The sequence below is a fragment of the Mytilus edulis genome, chromosome 1, assembly GCF_963676685.1.
Source record: "Mytilus edulis chromosome 1, xbMytEdul2.2, whole genome shotgun sequence".
In the NCBI taxonomy this organism is placed as follows: Eukaryota; Metazoa; Mollusca; class Bivalvia; order Mytilida; family Mytilidae; genus Mytilus; species Mytilus edulis.
In genome coordinates this window covers 16,793,749-16,817,960 of record NC_092344.1, presented here as the reverse complement: position 1 = coordinate 16,817,960, position 24,212 = coordinate 16,793,749, and the positions used below count along the sequence as shown (strand labels likewise).

The 24,212-nt window shown below is 31.0% G+C and overlaps 3 protein-coding genes across 4 annotated transcripts in view; all 3 read left to right on the top strand.

Moving 5' to 3' along the window:
• Positions 1 to 2,561: 2,561 nt before the first annotated feature.
• Positions 2,562 to 13,009, top strand: LOC139525159 (caspase-3-like). Its single transcript, XM_071320350.1, has 6 exons — positions 2,562 to 2,686; positions 5,504 to 5,600; positions 7,823 to 8,061; positions 9,397 to 9,578; positions 10,407 to 10,578; positions 11,199 to 13,009. Exons 2-6 carry the CDS (start codon positions 5,506 to 5,508, stop codon positions 11,426 to 11,428), a joined length of 918 nt encoding a protein of 305 aa, XP_071176451.1. The 5' UTR covers positions 2,562 to 2,686; positions 5,504 to 5,505; the 3' UTR covers positions 11,429 to 13,009.
• A 1,593-nt stretch (positions 13,010 to 14,602) lies between these two features.
• On the top strand, positions 14,603 to 20,773 carry LOC139525145 (caspase-6-like). 2 transcript variants are annotated; one of them, XM_071320340.1, is made up of 6 exons: positions 14,603 to 14,787; positions 16,723 to 16,810; positions 17,231 to 17,469; positions 18,440 to 18,552; positions 18,972 to 19,149; positions 19,439 to 20,773. In XM_071320340.1, the coding sequence occupies exons 2-5, from the start codon at positions 16,725 to 16,727 to the stop codon at positions 18,978 to 18,980; spliced, it is 447 nt and encodes a 148-aa protein (XP_071176441.1). In that variant the 5' UTR covers positions 14,603 to 14,787; positions 16,723 to 16,724; the 3' UTR covers positions 18,981 to 19,149; positions 19,439 to 20,773. The 2 variants fall into 2 exon arrangements, with proteins under 2 accessions (XP_071176441.1, XP_071176435.1); XM_071320334.1 differs by having other exon boundaries at positions 18,440 to 18,621.
• A 2,645-nt stretch (positions 20,774 to 23,418) lies between these two features.
• The window catches only part of LOC139525095 (caspase-3-like), a 35,458-nt gene continuing 34,664 nt past the window's right edge, over positions 23,419 to 24,212 (top strand). Inside the window, exon 1 of the mRNA XM_071320279.1 lies at positions 23,419 to 23,591. The gene's annotated coding sequence lies outside the window, so the exon portion shown is untranslated. The remainder of the gene's footprint in view (positions 23,592 to 24,212) is intronic.

Below are 24,212 nucleotides of genomic sequence, written 5' to 3'. Positions count from 1 at the left end.
AATGGTGGATTGAACCTGGTTTTATAGCGCTAACTCTCACTTGTATGACAGTCGCATCAAATTCAGTTATATTAATAACGATGAGTGAACAAAACCGAAATGATAGGTAAAACAGTCAAAATATAGGTACAACAGTCATCACTGTGTTACAATAGTGTGTGTTAAAATTAAAAAAAATATCCTACTTACGTTTGTATTTCCTTGTCACGTCTACTTCTCGGAAAAACAACAGACATTTCGGGTGCAGGTATGAATAGTCTGTTGTTTTGGCCCTTTTGGTGGTATGCGTTTTTCAAAATGATACATGTGTTATCTGTACTATGTGAATATCCAAGAACCAGTATAAGTTTTAGCAAAAAAAGATTTCAAAGCGATTATATTTTTGTGTTTGTTGAAACCGATATTTCAGTTTCTAATACTTGATGATCTACTTTAAACTTTAATTTTATACTCTAAGTAAATAATCATATATTGTTCAAAAGACCCTTCAATAGTACACACGTTTGATTCATTTCTCGGAAGAAGTGTGACATAAAATTCTCAGGAAACAACAAAAGATGGGATTTTAAAAACTTCTTTTTTTTTAAATATGTCGTCACGACCATGACATATGATTTAAGTTTAAATGATTTTGAAATTTTGAATGTCAACTTATGAAGTTTAGATAATAGAATTTTTAGAATCTTAAATGACTCGATTGCGTAATAATTTTCTCGATAACACGAATGAAGAAGGAAGAATTGGATTGAAATGTAATAATCACGTAAATTTTCAAACTACCAGGAATATAATACCAGTATTTGGAAGTATAAGTTTTACTACCAAGACTGAAATTTCATTCACATAATATTCTATACCTTTGTTAATAGAGGTTGTTTTGCTTTAAAACAACTAATACGAACCAAATGTGGACCTCGTTTTGCCAAATTTTTCCTTAATTCATATGCTGCTGTCATCATGCGTAAGCTCCTAATGATGAATGAAGAGAAACTAGCATTATCCTTTAACTTCATTTTCCGCTTACATGTAATAGATAATGTCTTCGATATATTTAGGTTGTTGACTAAGTTCAACACATTTACTCGTATCCCTCATCGAATTGAAATAAAGAATACCACAGAAACAGTAAAAATTATTAAGAAACTAACAATAACAATCAAAACCAAGGATTAATCAAAGACTAAAAAAACCAAAGAACATTTACATCAACAGTTATGTTATCAATAATAAATAAGAAACATATTTCAACTCCCTCAGGCAAAGTTGGCTTTAGATGAATTTGGCTATTTATTTTAGGTATTTTTGACATATAGCTCTTCAACAGTTTTGGTACTTATACATATCCGGATTTCAAATGTTTGGATTGAGCGTTCCTGATGAAGGTAAATCCAGAAAAGCGCTTCGGACGCAAGCAATTATTAAACGTGTTGTTTTCAATTTTTTAATTCTGTTTGTCTTTATTTACATCCTGAGAAGGGCAATGAAAGTCAGATAAATGTTTTAAAAATTAGGCCAAAGTGGTGATTACAGCTTCCGTATGGTCAGCAACTTTCCTTGAGTGTTGATCATATATCTCCAAGCAGATAAGATATTCAAGACCTACCGTTTCATATACTGGATTTTCTTATAGAGGTTTGCTGCTTATAGAGAAGCTATTACACCAAGTGGTAATATTGACGTACTCTCGTTGAACGTTTTACGGACGCCAGTGCTGATTTTCACAAATTTCAACGGATATGTGCCAATTGTAAACAATCTCGTCCTCTTCTGCTCGATTTCGACAACATTAAATGAGACTTATAATAAAATGTATACACTCCATGAACACTATGAAGGATGCCACATGTGGAGTAGGATTTGTCTACCTTGGATCAGAGCCCCAGACATCGGTTTATCGCGAGGTAGATGTTGCTCAGTCTTTCGTTTTCTATGTAGTGTTTTGTGAACTTGTATGTTTTTTCTTTATATTGTTTAAGGGAAGATGCTGTCCATTTTTCTTCGTTGAAAGACTTTGTATATTCCTTTGTTATCTTCAGTCCCTTATTAAGCAATACATATCAATTTGTTCATGTATTAAATGTAGATCAAATTTAGATTAAAACGAATGCATTTTTATCACACGTAATGCAACTGTGTAGGTAAAGCAAAGCTGTTGTCTAAATATTTTTTTATGGATAATCTGATCCTTTACCCTTTGGTTTTCACTTATTATGTGTGTATTCACCTCCTTTAATGTTTGAAATATCAATATACGGACCACAGGAATACCACAGATAAATATGTATCTGTAGAAAAGTCCCCAATCGCTTAATTCGTTCGAAAATCGTCAACAAAGGTAAAATATTTCCCTCTTAAACCTATTCCATTGGTTATTTATTTTTCTAAATGCAAAAACCTGTTGAACAAAGAAATATAAGAAATTTCATTGTACGTAAACTTAAATATTTAAACTGCCTACACGTTTATTTTTGTTTCAGTTTTGTCTTAATATTACGTCTATTTCTCGGAAAAGGTTAGCTATTGTTTGAATGCAGTTTAAATATTATCAAACTGTTTATCAGTTTAGTACACTTGAAAGAATTCATTAACTGACGTAACTAAACATATATATATATATATATATATTGGTTAGCTCGGGTACCCAGGCAGTCTATACTTTAATTTGTTAGAACACAAACAGTTGAAGGTAAAATATTAAACATTTTTATTTATTTTTTTAAACTGTCATTCTTTTATTAATGAAAAAGAAGTATAGAAAAAAAGAACTGCATTTTTTTCACTTAATGCAGTTCTTTATTGAAGAAGTGATTTTATATGCATTTGACATTATTGTCATGATGTACATGACATTTTGGTTTACCCACCTTAAGAGTCAAAAAAATGTTTTTGCTTGAATTCGGATTGCACAAGTTTTTCTACTCAATAGTTCTTCCAAGGTAAAAAAAAATGTTTTGGTTGAATTCGGATTGCACAAGTTTTTCTACTCAATAGTTCGTTCTTCCAAGGTCGAAAACAAATGTTTTTGCTTGAATTCGTATGGAAAATAAATTTGATTCGATTAAACATTCCTGAACCGCTTAATTTTAATGCATTATAACCTTTCACTAAGAAAATGATCCGATTTCGTCATTTAGACTGGCTTCCGATGGCAACCATACAATTTTCAGAAAACTACTAAATTTTCAGATAGTAAGAAACCTTTCAACGTTCGCCGGGTTTTTGTTTTTGGCTTATCTTTTACACTTCGAAGGTGGAAATATTTTTTAACACTCGGGCTGTATGCTCTTGCCTTATTCATTCTGCTTCTGGCTTCGTATTATGAATTGATGGCTTATATCATTATGATAAACGAAAAAAGAAAAAAAACTGGCACAGTCAGTTCCATATTTAACTACCTTTCCAAGTAAAGAGCCGCTTGTCTGTTGACATAATACAGTTGCAGTTTGCTTTTCAAAACTTATTTACCCCGGTGGTTTCTATCATAAAAATAACTGTGTCGAGTAAAGACGAAAATGTGATCTAATCTAACTTAAATTCGACAAGAACATCAGGGGTCCGACTGAATCTCAAGATCGAATGGACCTGATACCCATTACCAGGACTTGTTTTTTTTAGTCAGTTTAATTGGTTACCGACGTAAACCATACAAGGTGAATGTTTAAATCAGTATTAAAATCGGGGTTTATATATTTATGATAATATTTTGTCTAACTCCTTCCAAGAAAGATATTATGTAATGTTTCATGGACTGATAATTCTAAATTATTGAAATAAACTTAACCACCTGGTGACAAAACAAAATTATATTAAATACCCCTAGAATGCGTTTTTGAGTTAATACATTAAACATCATATTTTTACATATAAAGATTTTGTTAAGTATAAGTGTTTATTATACTATATAAAAGCAACAGTAGTACACCGCTATCTGTGTATTCCTGACTACTGTTGCATAATTGACACATGCTATAAAATAAGTTGATGTGGTATGGTTATCAATAAGACAACTATTTACCGGAGACTTAATGGCATGGATGTTAGCATCCATTTGTCACTGTATGCCATTTTCTTTCATGTTTAGAGATATGATTATGACAACGTCCAATAATTTCTGGTTTTCACTAACCAAATCATAGAGTAGTTTTTACTATTTTCATATCATTATCCTGACAAAGCCTCTAATCGGGAAACATACATATTGAACATACATGCCCGTAAAAATCTCCATCGAAGTAGAAAATGATATATATCAACGTTAAAAAGTAAAATAACAAAATACTGAACACAGGGGACAATTCAAAATGGAAAGTGCCTAATCAAACGGAAAAATTAAAAACTAAAACACATCATACGAATGAATAACAACTGTCATATTTCCCGACTTGTTACAGGTATTTCTTTATGTAGAAAATGATTGATTAAATCTGGTTTTATAGATATTTTGGCTGGCTAGCTAAATCTCTGACTTGTATAACAGTCGCATATAATTCCTTTATATTGACAACAAAACAAAGACATAGTAGGTAAAATGTAAAATTAAACATAGGATTGGACCAGTCAACTGTTTATGTAATCTCAATCACTATAACAAACAAAAACAAAACAAGAAGGCATAAAAAAAAAACATAATCAAAAACGAAAGATAAGAATACAAAAATTTAGTACAATAAAACATTGACGGGGTGTGTATAGTTGAAGTAAAAATTTACGAAACCAAATAGTAATAGAAAACTATAAAACGTAATTAAGAGGATAAACAACGTCAGTGTATAGAATAATACTTCAAGACCGTCATATATTATTTGTGAAGTTGATACGGAATATTTATCAACAATGTCTTGGTAACTTAAGTTCAGATGAGTTACCACTACTGGTACATTTGTATTTCAATACTTTTTTCCCGCTCATTTCTCGAGTAGTAACAGCGGTATACTACTTTTGCCTTTATTTAGGTTATTTTGAGTCTTTGGTTTTCTATGTTGTGTTATGTGTTCTATTATTTGTCCATTTTAGGCATTGCGTTGTCAGGTAGTTTTCGATCTATGAGTTTGACTGTCCCTCTGGTATCTTTCGCCTCTTTTAGACCTGCCTCTCATATTATGTCATCTTGTATTAGGTTTTAACATTGAGGTAGAAGTGTTGGTTTCAAGTTTCGTTTCTTAGGCTTACAACGATACCACATAACTTTGCACTCTGACATAGACGACATAGACGACAACTTGAGGTATAATAAATTGATGAAAATCACAAACATGTTATCTCATATTCAAAAATTAGGTTGATTGTATTATCTATATTTTACGATAATTTTGGGGCCCTTTATAGCTTGCTGTTCGGCGTTGAAGACCGTACTTTGAGCTTTAATGATTTACTTTTACAGATTGTAACATGGATAGAGATTTGTCTCATTTACACTCATACCACATCTTCTTATATCTTTAACACAGACATGCGCAGGTTATTTTGACAACTTTACATTTGTTAATACCACTTTTAATTTAAGATATGGAAACATTTGACGAGTTGGATGCTGTTGCTGGGAACAAGGGAGAAACATTAACAAAAACACCTATAGCACCAATTGCAAATGAAACAGAAAGGTACATCTAAGGTTGAATATACTATCTTAGTTTTGAGGTTAATCCGTTTTCCATTGAATGCAGCAAAATACAACTCATTAAAAGGCATAACTGTTCCAGTTAAAATGTTTAATTCAATTTTCACATGAATGAGTCCAAAACTTCAAGAAAGACAGGTACTTTGCAGTTGTTCTTGATGTTCTGTTTTACAAATTCAAATGTGACGTCATTTTTTTGTCATTTTTTACAATTTTAAATGTGACGGCCTTGACTTATTCGGATGTGTCTATTTTTTGTGTTGGATTGTGTTGGATTTTGTCGGGTTTTATAATGTATTTCGGTTGTTTTCTGTAATAAGTTAATACTTCAGTTTTATCATGTATATCTTTTATATAGTCATTTTAGTATCAATTATTCTAAATAATAGGGATGTTCTGGTACCTAACAGAAAACCTGGCCGTTTTTGGCACAATTTTTTCGAACTTTTGGTCTTCGATGCTTTTCAACTTTGTACTTGTTTTGGCTTTCAAACTTTTGTATCTGGGCGTCACTAGTAAGTCTTGTGTGGACAAAACGCACTTCTGGCGTATTAAATTTAAACCTGTTGCCTTTTATTCGTGTGTTTCTTTGTCAGTTGTGTTCTCCTATTTATTTGTATTGTAGTCCTGTAATGTTGTGTTGGCATTTTAATGTTATATTTAACATGGCCATAAAAGAGGGAGGTTTGGCATGCCACAAAACCAGGTTCAACCCACCTGTACCAAGTTAGGAATATGGTCATTGTTATATTATAGTTCGTTTCTGTGTGTGTTACATTTTAACCTTGTGTTTCTTTTGTGTCGTTTGTTTCCTCTTATATTTGAGTGTTAATTCACATTATTATAAAACGTGTCACGGTACTTTTCTATCCCAAATTCATGTATTTAGTGTGGATGTTATATTTGTTATTCTAATCGGATTTTGTCTAATGCTTAGTTCGTTTCTGTGTGTGTTACATTTTAGTGTTGTGTCGTAATTTTCTTGTATTTAATGGGTTTCCCTCGGTTTTGGTTTATGACCCGGATTTGTTTTTTTTCTATCGATTTATGAGTTTTGAACATCGGTATACTACTGTTGCCTTTTTTGTCATTCTGATCGGATATTGTTCAATATCATTTGTAGTTGTAATTCTATTTTTTTATTTTCTATTCGTACGTAAAAGTAAAGAAATTTAATCACCCAATCATTTATATGATTTTAGTTTAAACAATTATATGTACACAATTTATTTGTTTTACAGTTTGATTTAGAAGAAATACCGACAAAGATAGATAATACATTTAATCAACTAATTATTAACATCATTATATATTCATATTCTTAAATTATTATAAAACACATTAAATAACATAATTACAAACATAATCTTAAGTCAAATATATCAACTTTTTAGTAATTATAGTTCTTTTTTGTGTGTGTGTTGCATTGTCGTTTGTTTTTTTGTTGAACTTCCATGTTTCTGTTGTTTGTGTTGTTTTCCTCTTATACTTGATGTGTTTCCTTCGGTTTAAGTTTGTTACCTTGATTTGGTTTTGTTTTTTCAATTGATTTATGACTTTTGAATAGCGGTATTAAATCAATGGAAATTGCATAAATGGTACCAATTTTACCTGTCAGACGCGCCTTTCGTGAATCACATATTTTCAGTGATAAATGAAGCAAACGTTTCTTAAAGTCATAAACCTAGTACAAACGTTGTGAATACCGTAATTGTTTTTAGTATTACAAATGTGCAGAGTATTCTGTAAAGGTTTATCTAAATGCTCCAAAAGTATAAGGGTATACATCCTCATATTTTCGATTCATGTTATAGACACTGAGCCTTAAATAAAATAGACTGCTCTTAAATAAGACCGATAAGATCAAAATAAATTGAACAAAAATACTGTGGATTCATTATTTTTCGTTGGATACCAATTTGCGTACATTTCGTGGGTACAGGTGAACCACGAATTTAGATGGTCAACGAATCACAAATTTTCCATATACTTGTTTGCAGATTTTGGCTGAACCACGAAATTAAATGTCCACGAAAGTGTAATATTTGTGCAATCCACAAAATTGGTACCCACGAAAATAAATGAATTCACAGTATAGTGTTTTCATATTCAGGGTTCAAATGCAGCACCAATAATTTCAGCTGATATATTATATAACTTTTGACTTTTTGTATTTTGTTTTTATAAATGATTTCTCTGTTGTAGCAACTCTGGACAAGGTAAAATAGCCGCGGAACATTTGAACCAAGCAGAATATCCAATTAGTTCTGGGATTGCAGTTGTGATCAATAACATTAATTTTGATGACAAATTGAACTTCACAGATCGGATAGGAAGTGATTTAGATGCTTCATCTTTATTCCAAAGATTCATGGAACTAGGTTTCGATAGTGACCTGTTGAATGATGCCACAAAAAATGAAATGGAAACAAAATTTAATGAAAGTAAGACATTAAGAATTGTAAAGATTCAATGTGATCGTTTTAAATCAGAGTTATAAACCTGTTTGATTTTATAGGATTGCGTAAATATTAAAAAATATTCTTCACTAATATCATGGTCTGTGTTAATGTGTAAATTAATTATTTATTAATTCTTAACTAATCATAACTATCATAAGTTGATAAGTTGGCAAAAAGTTAACAAGCAATCATGTCTCATCTGTTCTGTTTGATGGAAAATATTTAAAATTAAATCATTATTACAAGAATTCATATATGAAAGGCAATTTATGAAACCAAATTTTAATTCTAGAGGTATTCCCATAACAGTGTGGACAACCGTAATACCGGTGTAGGTAATAATAATGTATCATTTACCTTAAACTTGTTTGTCATCGGCTATCAATAACAATGATGTTATGCCCACTCAGTCTATCAGTGGCCTTCCAGTGTTGATTTTAAAAATCACTTGCTACACATATGTAAAATGAAACGTTCTTTCCACAAAGCTTAAAGGAATTTGCTTGAAATATTTTTTTATATCAGCACACACTGACATAAGAAAGATTCTTATTATTATAAGATCTGTCGGAAAACATGGCTACCATTGCTCAAACATGTCAAATTCCTTTTTTGTGGAAACTACTATACCATTTCTTATGCTTTGCATTCTTATATTAAACTGATCAGGTAGCATATGATGGTTGAACTTTTTACATGCTTTTTTCGCTATATACCGTTGGTTTTCCTGTTTGAAAGGTTTTACACTAGTCATTTTGTATGCCCTTAACAGCTTGCTCTTCGGTGTGAGCCAAGGCTCCGTGGGTGGCATTTAAGCTTATTTTCTTTTACTTCGTTCGTATCGGCGCGGCGAACCTAAAACTTTAGTTAGGAAATCTTTATTCTTATTGTTAAGATTCGAAATATCTCACATTAGACCAAAATAATTTAAGCTAAAAAAAAAAGGAACTGGTACGTGTTGCTTTATTGTATCAAATAAATTACCATAATGATGTCAAAACTAAGTGATCGAAGACCCAAGGAATTTTCAGTTATCAGTTGGATGTATTTTTTTTCAGTTTAATTCTTTTGCACTTTATATAAAGACATTCAAACCAAGACAGAGAGACAAACAATAAAACACAAATAAATTTAAAAAAACAAATAAAGACTGAGCAACATGAACCCAATCTAAATTAGGGGTTATCTCAGGTTGTCTTGAAGGGGTAGCAGATCCTGTTCCAATTGTGGCACCAGTCCTATTGTTCATGTTAGTAGAAGCTCTGTAATAAGTCTAATTTGGTAGGTTTCGATAACTATGTAATGCTATTCTTGCAGTTAAAGGAGACAAGGAAAGTCTGAAGATTACAGACTGTCTGATTGTAGTGTTGTTGACACATGGTACTGAGGACAGTGTTTATATGACAGATGGGGTTGTTAAGATAAAAAATGTGATGGAACACTTCAATGCAACAAACTGTCCTGAACTTCATCTGAAACCAAAAGTTTTCATATTACAGGTTAGATAACTAAATCACAGATTTACTCTGTAAATGAGAAACGATAGAAGAGCAACTATTTGTTTTATAGGCAGTACCAGCTTAATACTTTGTTATAAGAAATTAACTAAATATTTGGAAACGTGCGTTTTATTTAGTTTTTTCACAGTTGAGCCATAAATATAAACGTTTGAAAGTATAAAGCCTTAAATGGCAATGTTTATAATTATACTAATCAAGCAGTTATTATACTCCCAGTAAACCCTTACCTAGAAATTACCATTTTGTCGTTTAATGATCAAATACGGCTGTTGTGTTTTCATTTTTTTAATTTTGTCAATGACCACTTCACTTGTGTTATATAATATTTCACACAAATAAAAGGTTTTCAGCAATAAACGTTTTATACGATAAGGTAACTATGACTTACGTTTTTCACAATAGGACTGTAGCAGTTAAGTTTTGTATTCGTATAAGTATAAAAAAAAGGGGGGGCATTGGAGTCCTTTTTTATTTCTTTTTATATATCCTTTCGAAATTATTTAATTTCTGTCAGTCACCAGGCAAATCACTGACAAATGAAACCAGAAGCATTAGACTATATTTAGTTCGCCTAATCATTGTTTTAATGCAGGGCATTATTGAATTCCGAACATAAAATACATTATCTAGTAATTAGTCATTTTCATAAATGGTTGGGTTTTTCAATTTTTTGAAGTAGCGTTGTAGTTTTTACGATAATATATCATGCAGTAGCTTTTTACTTTTGGACTTATTGAATCAATTCAAAAGAGTTATTTACTTTTTATAAAATATAATAGTAAATTTATCATTTAAATATTATTTTAGGCCTGTAGAGGATCCGATATAGGAGGTGGTGTAGAAAGGAAAGTTATAAGAAATAGAGATCCAAACCAGGCAGATGCTTCTGCTTCATATGTGGAGTATGACGAGGAATTCGGTGAAACAATACGTATTCCGAATGAAGCAGATTTCCTAGCAGTGTATTCTACTTCCACAGGTTAGTGTAGTATATCGATGGTCGCATTGGTACATCTTAATGTCAATTAATGTTCACCATGTAGCTTATTATCATCTTTGATTCTTGGACATTCACTGTTAAATTGGTATTCTACTTACATATAGCGACTTTCTAACAGCGGTATACTACTGTTGTCTTTATATAGCATATGTAAAATATACAATTAAATCATACAGAGTGCAGATACTAACCATTTGACTTATAAGTGGAACATTGAAGTTAGAAAGTCTAGAAAAAGACCACACAAGAAAACCCTAAATCAAAATGATATCCATGTCTCATTTTATACAGACATAACTTGGGATTTCACAAGTATATAAACGTATGTTAGCAGCGAATATTAAATTCTGAGGAAGACCCAAAGTTTATTCACATTTGAACAAGATACGTGCAGATCAACTTTTCATTATAGGATATATTTATTTTTTACGAAACTTCATATAGCAAAAGTGGCACAATTTTAGCTGTAAATGGTCTTTTTATGGGAAATCGTATTCTCTGTATTTACAGAATGGCAACCTACAAGTGATTGTTTCTTTATTTGAGCTATAATTCGTGATCTGTGCGTTTTATTATTGAACTACATTTTCTTTTTCAAGGTTATGGATCTTTTCGAAACACAGAGACAGGGTCACCATTCGTTCGTCACTTGTCAGATGAGCTCCGAGAGATGAAGAAAGGTGAAGACTTCTACAAAGTATTGACCAGAGTTAATAAAAAAGTTGGAATGGGATATAAACCAAAACATAAAAGCGAGGGTGTTATTACTCAGATGCCTTGTTTCATCTCACATCTTACAAAGGACTTGGTTTTTAAACAGAAAGTTTAGAAAATTCATCTTCACAATGAATTTGTGCAAGAAGACTGGTCACATATATAGAAATTTACAATGTTTGAAAAACAGTTTCATTTGAGAACAACGTACTACAATTTTAAATTGACAGTTTTGAGTATATTACACATGTAAACCCTATATTGTTCAAAATATATTTGCTTTGAAAAAAAACAACTATAACGATTGTTAATTGTGAATATATACATGGGCATAACAATGTTTACAAATTTCAACCAGCTTATTTAACTTTTAAGGTAGTATTACAACAGGTGAAAAATTGGATAAGGACACAAGTAATAATAAGTCATTCTACCAAAGACTTATTTCTAAGCCTCTTTCAATAAATACACCTGTTTAGAACAAGTTACTGCTTATAGGGAAACATTTCTTGTATAAAAAATGCATTATGTACATTTACCTGCAATTTTAACGATGATTGCTTAAAAATTTTAGAAAGAGGGTCAATCTTGAATGAGAATTATAAAAGTCGATCAATTCTGTAAAATGTTTTAGTAGTTATCAAAGGTACCAGGATTATAATTTAGTACGCCAGACGCACGTTTAAATTAGGGTTGGGATTAACATACGAATTACAAAAAGTGAAGCCTTTTCTTTTCACTTAGGTACAATGTTATAAGTTTGCTTGTTTATTGCATGCTAGTTAATATAATTTCCATTAGATATAACTATTACCAGTAAGACATTTATCAATTTGTGATCACAACATTTTTCAATAAATTCTAAACAAAATGAAAAATGTGGACATATCTTTTTTACTAGGTTATTTCATTGAAAATATGTCATTATTTTTCATGAATTTGCGGTATTACTACACAAATGTATATAGTTCAAAATTGTATTTACAGTTACTTGATTTAAAAACACAAGTCATTTTAAAGAGGAATTAAATGCTAGAATTCTGGAATTGATTCATTGAACTGTTTTATTAACAACCATCACTAACATTAAGTTCTAAAATGTGACTGACATATGCAGAAAAAGACATTAACGTACGCATATAATGGTTACATAAAAAAAGTGTTATGTTTTCCTTGACAACAGTTGTATATAGTTTATGTCAAATAAATGTATATTGTGCATTTAAAGCAATCACATATCTTAAAAGACATTGTCAATTTTTTCCATAAAAATAAAATGTGTTATGAGTGCCAATGGGCCAACTGTCGATCCAAGTCACAATGGAGGTACGGTGTCAAACTTGTTACTCATATATTTGTGAAGAAAGTTTTTCGATACAAGAACAAAAACATCCAACAAAAATGCCCCCATATTACATAAATTATTAGCAGAAAGATAACAACGAGATATTCCAACTCAAAAATAAAAAAAACAACGTGAAAATACCATGACTCTGGCTAAAAGTGACAAAAAGAATATATAAAGGTTACAAACTCCAGTCATGATCAAATGATGTATCAGTATGCAAAAGATGTTAGCAACATTCTTTTAACATATAGAAGCATGATATACAAACGACATGAGGACGCCTGTTGTTACTTACACTAAAAGTTGAAACCTGTGACACTGGTAATGGACTAGTATATGTATCTAGTTTTTAACAATATATTCCAAAATAGTAAACTTGAAGTATAAACGTTGTAAAGGTTGTGACTAAATAGTACAGTATTTCAATAAAATCCTTATGGAATATGCCAGTCTCATATATTATAATGATAGAAAAACAGTGGATATAGGGTCTCAATACATGACATAAAGTCAGTACATGCAAACAAACAAAATACAAAAAGCAAGATGTTTGCTGTTCTTTATTTCTCAGTCACATTGGACCTTTAACACGTAGCAAAACATTCGATATGCAACAGTATCCAAGTTTTTATAACATCTACTTTAAACTGAAAAATTTAACAATACATATGATTATGTTAGATTTAAGAACCTGTATGGATATTAGATAATGTCATCAATCATCAAATGATAAAAGCTCAGACAGTTGTCTGTCATATGCTGAAGTTTTTTTCATGAAGGAAGTATCAGTTTGAGAACAAAACCAACAACCGAATAGACGTTAAAAAAAACCCAACACTTTATAAATAACATTGGCAAGATAACATTGGGATGCAGATTCTTAAACGTTTCAAAAATCTTCTCTAATTTAGCACTTATATCGATACATTCGATAAGTTAATTCAGTCTTTTGAGAACTTGTACTTTTTCACAAATGTGACCTACCTGAGATCACTCCCAGTTTTTTGTGGAGTTCGTGTTGCTTAGTCTTTATTTTTTTTATGTTGTGTGTCTTCTGTACTATTATTTGTGTGTTTGTCTTTTTTTTAGCCATGGCGTTGTCAGTTTATTTTAGATCTATGAGTTTGACAGTCTCTCTGGTATCTTTCTTCCCTATTCTAAGTCCATATGAATTTATTATAGTTAATTCAAGATTGACATAAACAAGTCGTTTCTTTAATTTTGATTGTTTAATAATGAAATAATGAAATATGTATGTAAATGTTTCCTGAAGGAAATTCCTACGGCACGTTTTATATTCCAAATTAAAAGCCCGGTGCATTTGATCAGTATTTTGAAATAATTGAATTTAAGGCTCGTCCATTGATATCAAATTATATTTCACCATAATTACCTTAGCAATGCTACATTTTATTGACAACTTTTTATCATGATAAAAAACTTACTGATTTCTTCCGAAATTATCTTTGAATATTTTTTTGTTTTACAAGAAACGGCTGTTAGCTAAACACAGAGGCGAAATATAGATAAGGGACAATCCAATTCATTTAAAAAATAAACTCACAACGCAATGGCAAAAAAAAAAAAACACCATAGGTTTTGGTTAATCGGATTCTCGTTTTGTTTTAACTCAAAACTCGTAAGACATCAAGATATATCTTATCTGTACTGTAAGAGCAAACATCACGTGAAAATTTGAAATATCTATAAGCAGACATTCAATTGGAAAACATCACAATATCCTAAATTCCTTAAAAGCGATTGCTGAACACACAAAATGTTGACTTATAGTGTTGTTCAACTGGTCAGTCGTGTTATGAAATAAAAACTTAGTTGGAACAAAAAGATATACATAATTTCTATGCATGATAAAATCTAAACATGTGACCTACTAATTTTATTTTTAAATTTATCGTCATATCTATTTCCCGATAGAAGTAATCGATATGTAGGTATGAATAAAATAATGTTTGTGTTCTTTTAAAATCAAGGGAAATGTGACACATATGAGTAGTAAACCCTTTAAACTAATAAATAAATAACAACGGTCAGGATTTGTACCTTGACAGGAAGTAATATGCCATTGTATTCATTTCAATATTTCGTTAGATAACAAAAAACTAAAGGTAAGTATGAATATTAAAAAAAAAGTACGAATGTCATTTTATTTATTTCCTTGTTTATCATAGGTCGTCTCGAAAAATGTAATACCCTGTATAAGTGTAGTATATGAATTTGGTTTTTAACTGTTATCACACATTTGTAATCCTCCTTCCAATTAAACTATAAAAGTGTAAAAATGTATATATGAACGTTTGATTTTTTTTAAATTTGTTTGTTGCTAAATCAAACTTATTGTTATATTAACCTATTATTTAAGAAATAAGAAAAATTATGGGGTATCCATTCATGACACAAAAACGTAAATGCGAAAGAAAATATAAAAAGGGCACAGGAACAGTGAGGCCTCAACACGGAGCCAAAACAACTTTCAACTCACTGCATGTTTGCCCTTAACACTGGCTTAAGCGGAATTCTGTGCATAGAAAAATGTTGATATACTTTGAAAGACGTTTCACAACCCCCCAAAACAAACCGGAAAGTAGTAAATATTTAAAACAAAAAAGTTCCTACGCACTGGTGTAAATCTTAAACTAGTTAGCGTATATTATAGTAACTTATACTGTTTGGGTTAATTAAGTTTTATGAACTTTATGAATATACCTTGGAGTTTGGTATCTTTGTTTTTTTTTTATTTATTTAAAGAAAATACTATTTTTCTCGGTCTTATTATGAAACGGACCCATTTTATGTTCATTGTACAGAAAAAAAGAGTTTAATCTGTTTTAAATCAGTCTGCTTCAGAAGTCTTATCGACTATTTTGAACGAATCTATCCCATCGAACTTGAATTAAAGGATACAACAGACACAGTTAAGTTTGCCTCATATTTTGACTTATATCAATAAACTAACAATGAATGTCAGTTGAAAACAAATCTTTATCAGATGTATATTCTCAAATATTAATATGCAGACAACTTGGTTATCGGGATCTATGTAAGAATTATCTTGTCTGCACTTCCGTACGCGTATCTGTTTATTTCTTATTATCTAACTGATGTAGTTAAATTTACTTCTCTTATACCGAATGATAACTTCAAGTGAAGTTTATACTAGACCATTTCAAAAAAGTGGTAATAAAACATTATTCAAGAATTCATTAATATACACAAGTAGTTTAATATACCAATTGGCATTATACTTGGGAAAGGTTCGTCATATAAATATTTGAAACAAAATTTCCTTCAGGTGTTGCGTGTTGGTTTTTATGTGGTTTAATGTCTATAAGGTTATTGATGCATCATCTTAAGCTATATCATATCAGTATATCATAAAATTGAGAATGGAAATGGGGAATGTGTCAACGAGACAACAACCCGACCATAGAACAGACAACAGCAGAAGGTCACCAACAGGTCTTCAATGCAGCGAGAAATTCCCGCACCCGGAGGCGTCCTTTAGCTGGCCCCTAAACAAATATCTATATATACTAGATCATACCTACTTAGTCTTGAGTTTTCTATATTGTGTGTATGTAAAATTTGTTTGTCATTTGGTTGATTTTCCTCGACTAATGAGTATGAATACCACTTTGGATAACCAGCTGTCTTATCTTTTAACTACAACATTTAGAAAAATAGAAATATAATCAACGACAAGTTCTACTCTACAAACTTTCCTCATCTCAGAGAGGGTTTAACCATGTTTGAATTTTGAAAGTTGACAACTATATGCATTTGACAGATTGAAACTGGAAACATATAGGTCTTTATAACCATTTAGATTACAGCAACTTTAGGTTGGAAATTATTGTACATAATATAGCTCTGTGATGAGACTTATGTTAAATATATGCATGTTTTAGTCTAACCCTGCTAAATCATTTAAGATGTGTTTTTTCATTTGATTGTGCCATGTGATTAGGGACTTTCCAATTTGATTTTCCTCTGTGTTCAGTATTTTTGTGATTTTTCTTTTGAAGTAAATTTTATCTTTATAGAAATGGCAAATCAAGACGAAGTGGATGCTAGTCATTATAAAGGAGAAGAAAATACAAAATCAGTTCCCATTACTCATGAAATCGAAAGGTTCTTATTTTGACGAATATATATACATTTTTCTATTGTGTATATAAGCTCTCTCTATCTAAATGAACTACAATTTCATCAAAATTTCATTGAAAAAATCTTATCATGTATTTCGAACGTTTATTAATGTTTGCACTTAAACACACTCTGGAAATGACAGTTTAAAAAAAAAAAAAAAAAAACAAACAAACAAACAACAAGCACTTGCTACTTGAGAAAAAGAATCAAACTGGCAAACAATTATTGATTAATTTGTTTTACTCCTTAGCTTCAACATACATGTTAGAGACTTTATTTAAGAAAATAATCATTAGGTTAGGAATTATTAACCATTAAATGGGAACACTAAACACACAAGAGATATACTATTCCATCAAAATGAAATTAATATATTTACTTGAAACTAATTTACTTTTACAGCAACTCTGGGTCAGCTAACATAGCAAAAGTTCATCTGAAGCAAGCAAACTATGCAATTAGTTCTGTTACGGCAGTAATAATCGACAACGAAACGTTCGAAAGTGATTTAAATTTACCTGATCGAAAAGGAAGTAATGTTGATTCTTCGTCCTTGTTCCAAAGTTTCCAGGAACTTGGATTTGAAACTGACCTCTTAAATGATGCCACATACGATGACATGGAAGAGAAATTTAAAGATAGTAAGACTAAAAATGTATTATTTCTGAATGTTCTGTTTTCAAATAAGAGTTTCAATATGTATAATTCATTTGCAGCATGTAGTGCATTAAAACAAACTGAAAGCAACTGCAAATCGGTTCTTGCTTGGTTGTAAGTTTTTTTTATTTTTTGTTCTTTTCATCCAAAGTTTTACCTTGTAATATTGTTTATGTGCCTGTTTAAAGTCAGGGGCCTGCATTTCAGTGGTTGTTCGACGCCTGTTATTCAGTGGTTGTCTTCTCTCATATATGTAAATTTTAATGTTAAAATTAGGCCGTTTTACGCCGTTAGTTTTTTTCGTCTAAATGTTTTCACATCTTGCATATCGATCCTTGTATAGCCATGTATACGGTATAGCTTTTTTTATTGAAAGCTTTACCTTGACCTATAAGTGCTTATTTCCACGTCATTTGAACTCTGGTGGGTAGTTGTCTATCTGGTAATTACACTTCGTCTACCGTTTTATATAGTAAAATACGTAAATATTAAGAAAGGTCAAATCAGAAAGGAACTACATTGACCTTTAATGGTTTATTTTTTTAAATTGTTATTTGGATGGAGATTTTTCTCATTGGCACTCACACCACATCTTCCTATATCTATCATCTCTCCTAATACACTTTATGTCACCACTTAAAAAAACTTTGATGTCAATTGTTTGTTGATATTTGTTATTGAATTTATGTGGTCAGGTGTATAAAAACAGTTAGATCATAACACTGAGTGTTGGTAATGTATTTAAAGAAAAAAAGGCATCGGTATTTATTACATATTCACGAAAGAGAAGTGGGCCAAAGTATTTCAAATATAATACAGTTTGGTTGATTATTTGGTGTGTTTCAATCTCCATTAGAAAATAGTACTCAATGGTCTTTCTGTTTGAAATCTTAACTTGGTATCAAAATAAAATGTCTTTCAAGGCTTAGCTGATATGTATATTTATGTTTGTAGTAAAAAACGACAGCGAACAATTAGAGAAAACTGGCTGCCTCATTGTAGCTATATTGACACATGGGGAAGAGGACACTGTGTATTTGACAGATAAATCTATCAAAATAAAAAAGGTGATGTCATTCTTCAATGCAGAAAACTGTCCAGAACTTATTTTGAAGCCAAAAATTTTTATTTTTCAGGTGAGATAATTTTAAATTTAAAAATTTTCATAGATTGTTCTTTATATGAGGTACACACAAGTGCTTCTTGATACAATGGGGTTTTGTTTTTAAGAATAATATTATTTAACAGGCACTAAGTATATGATAGTTTGTGCTCTCGAAAATGTTTAAAATAAATATTACTTTTATCATACAAGATCATGTGTTTATTTTCAGGTTTGCCAATCATCAATTGAATAGGATTAACAGTATCAATTTTCTTTTCAGAACTTTAAGGAGTGCTGGACAAAACCATCTTACTTGAAAGGTTAATAGTTAAATAGTATATTCATTGTTTATCATCATGTATTGTGTTATTTTGATTACAGGCATGTTGAGGAAAATAAATAGGGAGTGGTGTCAACGTGACAGTCGTACGAGATAAACCAAGAGATCCAAACCAGGCAGATTGCATAGCTGAACATTATGATTATAACAAATCTTATGGAGTACCAATGCGTATACCTAATGAAGCAGATTACTTAGCAGTGTACTCTTCTTCCCCTGGTAAGTTTTAAATAATTATGATGAAGTTTTATAATGTATTTTATTTTTGTTTAACCCGCCACATCCTTAATATTTTAATTTCAAACATTGTCACCTCAGAAATTCCATCGATATTGTCAAGTTATAAATTGTAATAAAAGTAAATGAATTTGAAACCATTGTGAAGCCGTTTTGCATTAATTTCAAAACTTTCTCTGTACAGAGAATAGAAAAAAACAACAAAACCTTAATATGATTTATTGTCATACACTTTTTTATAATATGTAAAACGAAAATTATTTTTAAACAGGTTATGGGTCTTACAGAAGCACGGAAAAGGGAACTCCATTTGTAAACCACCTGACAGAAGAACTACGTCGCATGAAGGAAGGTGAAGATTTCTATAAAATATTGACCAGAGTAAATCGAAAAGTTGGAATAGGATACCAACCAACGATTCCAAGAAGTGATGTCACTCAGATGCCTTGTTTCATTTCACATCTGACAAAAAAATTGGTTTTAACAAAAATAAATGCTTGACAGTTGGAGAGAAAACTCATAACTTTTGTGAAATTATTTTGTTCTTGATAGAGCGGATATCATATACATATTGAATTGAAATGAACTATTTAAAAATGTCATCAGATATTTTTATATTTTAATCAAAAAATGTTTGTCTCAATAAAAAAACCTTACTTTGATTAATACTGAGTTTTCGTGACATCAAAATATTCAAACTGATAAAAAAAAATGTAGTAAAAAAGTAACAGAAAGAAGTGAATAAACTAACCTCTGTTTAATTTTCAATCCGTTGGGCAAAAGTGAAACAAATGATAGTTCATTTTATCGACGCATGTCCACTATGAATTCGGACCAAATAAAATGCTTTTTTTTTAATTTATTAAATTTATTTGTATAATAAAAAATCTTGTAAACTATTCAATTGTTTTCCTAATGAGTTTAGATTTTATTTAATTTTAAAATTCACATTGTCAAATGTAAATGATGTGGGTCATGACTTTTTTGTAAAATATCTTGGACAATATTTTTGTAATATATTAAGCTTCTTAATTATCATTGAGTTAATTCACTAATAATACTATTCATAAAATAGTTTTGTCATCTGTTTTTTTTTAACTGTTGTGTCTTACAACAGAATGGAATGCATGGCAAATTTAGTAATATGTTTTTAAGGTTTGATGTAAATTTCAAATTCTAATACTGATATTAGAAAAGAGTTACTAGGAATATATTTGAAGTTGGAATATTTTGTTGATATTTACGACATTACAAATCCAAATTATTCATAAAAATTATCAACATTGATAAGCCATACAAGTAAGCATCCAGAGATGATTTAAGAATAGAAAACAGTTTTTTAGGTAGAATTATTGCATAAATTATCGTACACTATAAGATTTCATACATATTATCATTTTGAAAATTCCAATACTATTTTTGATATCTTCTTACAGTGAGTTTTTTGTTCATATTAGTATTTTGTATATTTTTTCTAATAAATTATTCAATATTTTTTTTATTTTATCATCCACAGATAACATTTTACAATATACTTGTATTGAGTTATTTATAAATATCATCATTTTGTATATTTTTTTTTTTGACTAATAAATTATTCACTTTATTTTCTTTTATTTACCAAGTACAATTAACATTGAAAACTTGTCATACAAAAAAGACACCAGTAGTTTACCAATATTTAAATTCAATGAATCAATAAGGAAGATACAAATGAAGTTCAATTACAAAAACTCAAGGAACTGCATGACTCAAAAGAGTGAGACTGGTTGCGACAATATGGTAAGCCTCTCCTTATACCACTCGCTTTGCGCATCCACACTCAGTCAAAAAATCACAACAGGAAGTATAAGAATTTCCGATTAATGTTTATAAAATGTTAAAATTCTTCGTACACTGTTCGATTTACTAATCATTAGTTTCTTCATATAGATAACCTGACCGACTGTGCTGGGCCTTCAAGGGAAGTCGAGATCTTTACAATCTTAAATGCATATGCTACATACAAAATCATGCAAGTCACTAACTCGCGATCGTTTCATATCTCAAAAGAAACTGACGAACCGCTAAAATTTATACCATAACTATCATACTGTACTTTTTTCCTTTCTGTTTTGGTTTTCAAATTCACAGACTATTGCGATACCACTTTTTCGGGAAGTTCAAAACTAATATTAAAACATATCATTTCTTGAAAAATCTAAGGACAGTTTAGTTTTTATTTAAAATAAAATTTATATGTATGCATGCAGGCTTTTGTGTACGCTTTCGACTTTGACTTGAAGACCCATTGGTGGCCTTCGGTTGTTGTTTGCTCTATGGTCGGGTTGTTGTCTTTGACACATCCTCCATTTCCATTCTTAATTTTATTATATTGCAAAACCATAAGCTGCAAACAAATAACAATTTATGACTGTTTTGCAACCGATGATATTTAATTTCTGGATTTACCTTTTTCTGGGACGCTCATACCCAAACAAATTCAAAGCTAAAAAAAAAGTCTTACAACCTAACACTTTAAGAACTGTATAATTAAAAAGTGACTTAACAAAATGAGAAAATTCATTTTAAATCAACTGGTGTTTACTGTTTTATACACATGTGCTGATGTGTGTTTGGTATCTGCCTCAGTGAAGACTGATCATACCTTGTGCTCCTATATCTATGCGTAAGAGTATTGGAATATCTTCCGAATCAGACAAGTGTGGGATTGATCTGACGCGCGATTGCCTTTTATAGGCTTATATGGCATAAATTAGGCTTCGTATTAAAGAACCAGGAATTATGAGATCTGATTTATGCAAGCCAGTTAGTTCGTCATTGTTCGTTCAAAGCTTTGATTCAATATGGTCGATGAGGCAAATCTTGTTAATATATGCAGTTCTCCGAGTCGACAAACAACCCTGACCCTGAACCTAACCTTCACCCTTAAACTTATGCTAACAATATAGGGCAGCAAGTCCACCAATTGCATTATAGAGTCAGCAAGTATCTACACGTCGGGGATCGACAAAATATCCACACTTAGAATCTTAGACCCTAACCCTACAGGACAGCAATTAGACAGGTCATCATATAGATACATATAGTTGGTATTCAATTATTGGATTATTGAGTCAGCTGGTCGACATGTAGGCTGGTCGACAGGACAGCAAGTCAGCAGGTCAACTAGTCATTAGCTCAGCAGATCAAAAACATCCTCACTTAAATACGGTTTTTTAAAAGCCGCCGACAATTTTTTCGTAGAAAGTCGTCAGGTCATATAAATAACTGGGATCCAACAATCGACCAACTGACTTGTCGACCATCTAACCTGCTGACTTGACGACCTGCTGACCTGTTGACCTGTTGACTTGTCGAATTTCTGACCTGTCGACCCGCTGAATTTTTCGACCTGCTTGTTCCGTATAAATTTGAGTATTAATTCCTATGCCTCGTGTAGGAAGACTACCACGCTTGCTGCACATTATAGAACCACTAATCAACTCTGTGAAGGTCCCTATGTGGTCCTTCGAAATGAAAAATTCCGGCCGCTATCAACACATCTTCTTTTGTATTGTTTTGTTATGTTTTGTTTTGTTTGTAATTTTGAATCTTCGCCAGTCTGACAAGATCAGGTCTCATGTCTTCCTATATTGACCCCAAGTTTTACCTGTTATTACAATCGTCTGCAGACACCTGCCGACAGCAAAAACGTCAAGTGAAATAGGTAACATCTAAATGATTTCCAAGCGTATCAACATTTTTTGTCCTGTATAATAAAAAGTTTTCCTTGTAGAGAGAGTGAAACATACTTTCACCGAAGGCATATTTATGAAATTTCATATTCTCTACGTTTATTTTTAGTATAACAAATGTATAAGATGACTTTGTGTTTTATTTTATCTCCTTGTCACATCTGATTCTTGGAAAAAGCAAGACAGAAATTTCGGGTAAATATATCAATAATCTCAATTTCAATGTACATTTAGTGTGTTTTAAACATATTAAGAATGGGAATGTGATATCATGTGTGTGTAGGATATGTTTTAAAAGTCAGAATGTAACATCGATTTCTAAATTGATAGGACATTAGCGACCCTGTCAGTCGAGTCCTTCATTACTAAGATTATGGTAAAATATTAAGAATCTAACATTTTTTTTATTGTTAGATATAAAGTGTACTAAAAATATATTCATATATTACCAAACATTGAACTTCGAACTTTGTTAATAAAAATAACCTATTTTTAGTTTATATTTTATTTCCTTGTCTCTGGATTTAGAGTTTTAGTATACTGTTTTCATTTTCTGGTTGTGTTTTACTTCTCGGAAAAAGGTAACACAAGATTAATACATATAATTCATTGACCACTGTCTCGATTTCATAGGAGACATGTCGTAAGCAAGGGTGCATCTAACAAGAAATTGTCAATACTTATGAGGTAGGTCAAAAATGGTAAAGAATAATACATTTTCTTTGTTCTTTCCTGTTGTTACATATAAAGGTCATTTATAATAGTTTGTCTAAAAGGAAAGTGCTTCAACTTTCTTTTTAACAAATAGAGTGCTTTCCACAATCGTCTTTCAAAATTTGAAATAAGGATGATTTGCGAGATTTTTTCTCAAGGAAAACAGGTGAAAATTCTACTGTTCAACAAGGAGCAAACTTCTATGGCATAGCCAACTATAAATGGCCCCAATATGACAAAGTGTATAATAATTCCAACGAAAAACCAACAACCTGCTTCATGAAGAAAAAAAAACATTAAAAGATATAACTACAAACTACAACTACTGAATTTCAGGCTCATGACTTTGAACAGACATATACAGAATTTTGCATGTTTAACATTGTGGGCACTCAACACTTCCCTAACATGGGATAATGATGTAACGGCACAACATAAACACAACTTTAAAACAAGTATTGCAATGACTTAATCATCTGATCGGCATGAAGGTAACGAAACTAGCATGCCAATAAAAAGCAACTAAATCACGACCTAAGTACTTGCAATTACTGATGGCGTGTACAAAACCAACACAGAGTAATGAATAAATCA